The 4,871-nt window shown below is 47.9% G+C and overlaps 1 protein-coding gene across 2 annotated transcripts; it reads left to right on the top strand.

Moving 5' to 3' along the window:
- Positions 1-712: 712 nt before the first annotated feature.
- Positions 713-4,056, top strand: LOC123128275 (uncharacterized). 2 transcript variants are annotated; one of them, XM_044548254.1, is made up of 7 exons: positions 713-1,017; positions 1,435-1,523; positions 1,621-1,696; positions 2,583-2,632; positions 2,718-2,972; positions 3,201-3,239; positions 3,654-4,056. In XM_044548254.1, exons 1-7 carry the CDS (start codon positions 873-875, stop codon positions 3,840-3,842), a joined length of 843 nt encoding a protein of 280 aa, XP_044404189.1. In that variant the 5' UTR covers positions 713-872; the 3' UTR covers positions 3,843-4,056. The 2 variants fall into 2 exon arrangements, with proteins under 2 accessions (XP_044404189.1, XP_044404182.1); XM_044548247.1 differs by having other exon boundaries at positions 714-1,017; positions 2,718-3,038.
- Positions 4,057-4,871: the final 815 nt, after the last annotated feature.

Raw genomic sequence — 4,871 nt, 5'->3', positions numbered from 1 at the left:
CCAAACAGCGGCCAACGGCGGAGACAGAGGCGCTTACAAAAACAGGGAGGGTGGCTGACCTGCTTCCATGGCGGATTCTGGCGAAGACGATTGCGACGGCGGCTGACAGCGGAGATGGAGGTCGACGGCGGACCCGACGACGACGGCGAACTGGGCGGCGATGATTGCGACGGCGGCTGACAGCGGAGATGGAGGTCGATGGCGGACCCGACGATGACGGCGAACTGGGCAGTGACGCCGGCGTCTGCGATGGTGGCCAAGCCCTAGCGACGCCGCCGCTTGCTGTCCATCCTTACTCTTCTTCCGCCCGCGAGGGGGTGAAGACACGACGGCGACGGGTGGACACGACGGCGACGCCGGCGTCTGCGACGGTCGACTCGCCCTAGCAATGCCGCCGATGGAGGTTCTCTCTCTTTTTCTTTCGTGTGCGAGGGGATGAAGACGATCAGCCCTTGTTATGAGCCTGCCTACTACCACCTCAGCGCCAGGTCATGTACAAACCGCTTGAGATGTGCCATGAAACCACTCAGGGTATGATTAAACCGGTTTTGACAGTTTCAGGGTGTAAATCAGACCAAATTGGACTTTGGGGGGTTATGAAGACTTTGAGAGGGATTTGGGGGTGAAAACTATACTTCTTTCTTCTTTTTTTGAGAAATGGGCTTGCTCGCACATGGCCCGTACGTAGGCTCCTTCAGTTTAGCCCAGCCGCCATGCGTTCCACGAGTAGGCCCATCTCCTCGACGGCCAGCCACCGGTGCTATCACTCCTGTGTTTCTTCATTGCAATAGCTGTGACGGCGACGACGCGGCTTGAAAGGTAGTTGTCCGCGACCAACCCCCTCCCCCTCCCGTCGACGGAGGCCGACGCCGATGGCGAGTCGGCGGGAACGGAGGCTTCCGCCCGCACCCGCTTTCCAGATGGAGAACCCCTTCAGCGTGAAGGTTCTTCAGGTCTTCACCGGCGCCGGCGTCGGCTGCGGCGTCGGAATCGGCGTCGGCCGCCCCATCTACCTAGGTAATAAGAATCAAACCTTCCGCGCGCTGCTGTTCCTTTTATTCTTAGGATAATCAGGATGGGCATCGGTCGAGTTCATCACGAGTCGGCGGGTTCGGCATTTTGTCGAACAGCTGAGGAGGGTGATGAAACGAGGCACCCACCCTGTCGAACAGGTAGTGCCGTACTGCCGTGTGTAGTTGTAACCGTGCGGGATTGTATTTTAATTTAAAGCATTCAAGGCATACACCAGATCAAGATCAAAATTTGATGATTGGGAAGCACAGGGAAGTAGTGTCAGCTAGTTAGTTCAAGCTTGCTGACAGTGGCACCGTGCACATCCATGCTGTACTGACTGTGCTCCGTGCTAGGAAGAAATCGACTAAATTTCAGTGAGTGGCTGTTGTTTAAGCAAATGGCTCTTGTTCTGCTGGTCAGGTATGATACCGGGCCTTCAGCAAGTTATGAGTGCCACAAGAGGTGCAACCGATTCTTTTTCTGGTGTCACGAGACATGTTAATTCTGCTGTAAGTCACTCTCCCATGAGCGTATGCATGATTAAATTGATTTTGTATTTAGTGATTTTCTGGATCTGATATTGCGTTTTAATTCCTTGTGCTCTAGCTAAGGAAAGCAGGGTTAAAGAACATTGAAGCGGGCATTGGATGCGGAGTTGGTATAGGACATGGTTTTGGGATAGGTACACATTGCAGCTATTCCATCTATTTAGCCATGTAAACTTTCTGTTGATGTTGTCCTAGAAAGACTGGTCGTGGTTATTTTCAATTATAGTGGCTCATCAAGTAAAAACATCTTTAATCTCTTACATGCTCAGTGTATCTGTTCTTCTCTTGATGGCCACATAATAGTGAGTCTTGTTGCCTGAATAGAAATCAGACTAAGATTAGGATGACACTGCGATGCACCAATACTTCTAGGAATCTAATAACTCCCGAACGTTCGGATTTTGAGCATTTCGTCCCGAACGTTTTTACATGGCAACTTTAGTTCATAGGGGATGGCAACTTTAGTTGATAGGGGATGGCAACTTTGTCCTTTTTCGTTTTTTTGTCAGAAAATTACCGTGTTTCCCTAATCTCACGCAAACTAAACTTGCCATCTAAATCGTTTGGGTTGCCATGCTTAACTCCCGAATGTTCGGGAGTTATCATTACCGTACTTCTATTATTCTTAGTGTTTTCCCTTTTTGTTCACTGCTGTGTGGAGTTTTCAGCGCATGTGAACACGCATCTGAACATTGCTTCAAAGATCTCTCGCTAATTTGTAATATGAAGTGACAATGGAGGACATTCATCTTGATAGAACCTTCCATATCTAGCAGACTAGAACTCTCCCTAAGTAGTGTGCATGGGCAATTTCTTAAATTCCTGCAATGCTTCCTGCTCAGTGTTTTCTTTTTACCACAACTTATGATTCTTACCGTGTTCCTTTACATACATCATATGCATCTCAAACTAGTTTAGAACCATCAATGTTACATTGTCAACTGCCTTTCTGCACAAGCATGTCATCTTGTTTGCCGTGGTCTTGAAGCTAAATCAATAAAGTATCTCTTCAATTTTCAGGAATTGCCTTGAAACCACGAGCAATTCATGGAATTCAATCATCGATTGCAGTACAGACCTTAACTTTAATTTGTCCTGATTTCTTCTCTGTTTCCTTTCTTGTTGTATGAACATTAACAGAACAACTTTTTCTAGGAAGTTTTGTCCAAGTTAACTTCAAAGCTGAGGGATTCCAGTGGGGAGACAGCTACAGCAGATCTTACCTCTGGTTCGTTGCCTACCAGTGGACAAACACCCAATGGTATGTCCATGGATCTAGAGGCTAAGGCATTCAAAAGCAATTTCCAGCATACTTCAAGCAATGAAATATCACAAGTACAGCCGACTCATGAATTGCGTGGCCAGAATGGGATGCAGCAAGAGATGATAACAGGTGGTCGAACTGAAAAGGTCATTGCCAACTTTCTGCAGAGTCCCCTGTTCCAGAACGATACAAAAACGGACATCAGGGATGCAGTATGCGCTAAAATCTCACCTCTATGTTCTTGCTAACATGTATCATACATATTGATGCACTATTATATTTTGCAGTTATGTCTTCTGTTGCTCAATTTGCTTGTGCATACATTGTTGTGTAATGGTCATTATGAACACTCTTTTTCTTTATTATTTGTACAGGCTGTAAATTTGCATGGGACGGATAATGTACTTCAGTTGGTGAGTTCAATCACATCTAATGCTCCTCATGCATACTTCTTGACTTTACTCAATGGCTCGGTAGTTCTATCCTTGTCCTTTCTGTCAGATGGGTTTTACTCATTTGCACCCAGTGTGGCCTTAAAATGATGTGTCTTACCTATTTAACGAGTACTCCCTCCGTCCGGGAATACTTGTCCTAGAAACGAATAAAATGAATGTATCTATAATTAAAATAAGTCTAGATATAATCATTTCAAGGACAAGTATTTCCGGACGGAGGGAGTACAATATTACTCGCGTCTGAACTGACAGTAGTAGAATTGCCAGCGCGGCTATTGTTGCAAATCGTTTTCTTGTACGGAATGGTTTACAATTTCTGTCTTTCATTTCATAGCTCACTACTAACTAGTTCTGCATTTCTTGCTTGTCCAGGTGCTGAAGCACCAAAGAGTTATCGAAGAATTACGAGACGAGAATGAAAAGCTGCGTCAGGTGCTCATAGAGGAACTTAAGATTTCGCCAGCTAAATTACAACCGGATCGGACAAGTGGAGTGAAGACCTACTATCCATGCTCCGAGTGCTTTGACTGCCGCCGTCGAAGTCGGAAATCAAACAGATAGCAGTGGCATTGACTCTAGTTATTTGTAGCCAAGTTTTTGCTATTTTTTCCACTAGCTGAATATTCCACCGTAGCAATAGTCATAGCTTTCTGCAAGATATTCTCCACAAAAACGGCCAGGCCAGCTATTTTTTGCTGAGCCACTTTATCTGATCTACGTTATGTTCCATGTAGATGGTGAAAATTTTGAAGCTTGATGTCTCTACTTGGTACAACGAGTGAAGTGTGGCTTATTATGCAATCATACAAGTTTGAAATGTTCTTCATGTAAACAAAAGATGAGGTTTTAGGAGCTAAAACCCATTTTTACATGTTAAACGCCTTTGCAAAGAATATGGATTTGTTCTCAATTTAGGCCCCTTTGGGGAGCAAAGAAAAACTTGGAGTCTTGAGACAATGTCTTAGAGCATCTCCACTCGCCCCCCAACAGGCCCCAGGGCGCCCTTTTTAGCGCCGGCGAAGAAAAAACGGCCCAGCCGCCCATCCAGATCCTAGTTTATCACCGGTCTGGGCCGAAATTACGACCGGCGAACCCAAGCCGAACCCAACGCACTGGGGGGCGCCGGCTGAAGCCAAAAGGTGACTCGCCCCCCAACAGGCCCCCTGGGGCGCCTTTTTTAGCGCCGGCGGAGAAAAAACGTCCCAGCCGCCCACCCGGATCCTCGTTTATCACCGGCCTGGGCCAAAATTACAACTGGTGAACCCAAGCCGAACCCAGCGCGCTGGGGGGTGGGGGGCACCGGCTGAAGCCAAAAGGCGTGTGGGCCCCCGCTGTCGGCGACACAGCCGATTTCCTACCGTTTTCTCCCTTTCCCTCCATTTCCCCAGTGCCGCCCCCTTCTTCCCCGTTGCTCCTGCCATTCTCTCCCCAGATCCGCCCGCCATGCCGCCGAAGAAGTATGCGCCCCCTCGCTTAGTCACCAACTCCGTCCAGCCAAAACAAAGGAAATCGAGGGCGCCGATGGCAAGGCCCCCAGGCATGTCGAACGCCCAGTGGAAGGCCGATATTGATCGCTGGGAGGCGGTCACT

The sequence above is a fragment of the Triticum aestivum genome, chromosome 1B (genome assembly GCF_018294505.1).
Source record: "Triticum aestivum cultivar Chinese Spring chromosome 1B, IWGSC CS RefSeq v2.1, whole genome shotgun sequence".
Classification (NCBI taxonomy): domain Eukaryota; kingdom Viridiplantae; phylum Streptophyta; class Magnoliopsida; order Poales; family Poaceae; genus Triticum; species Triticum aestivum.
The sequence above is the reverse complement of the archived record's forward strand: the minus strand, read 5'-3'. Positions and strand labels throughout refer to the sequence as shown.

Coding starts and splice junctions, on each gene's coding strand:
- LOC123128275 (XM_044548247.1), top strand. CDS start 873: ATGGCGAGTCGGCGGGAACGGAGGCTTCCGCCCGCACCCGCTTTCCAG. Junction 1,018..1,434: donor CGGCCGCCCCATCTACCTAG/GTAATAAGAATC, acceptor TCTGCTGGTCAG/GTATGATACCGGGCCTTCAG. Junction 3,240..3,653: donor CGGATAATGTACTTCAGTTG/GTGAGTTCAATC, acceptor TTGCTTGTCCAG/GTGCTGAAGCACCAAAGAGT.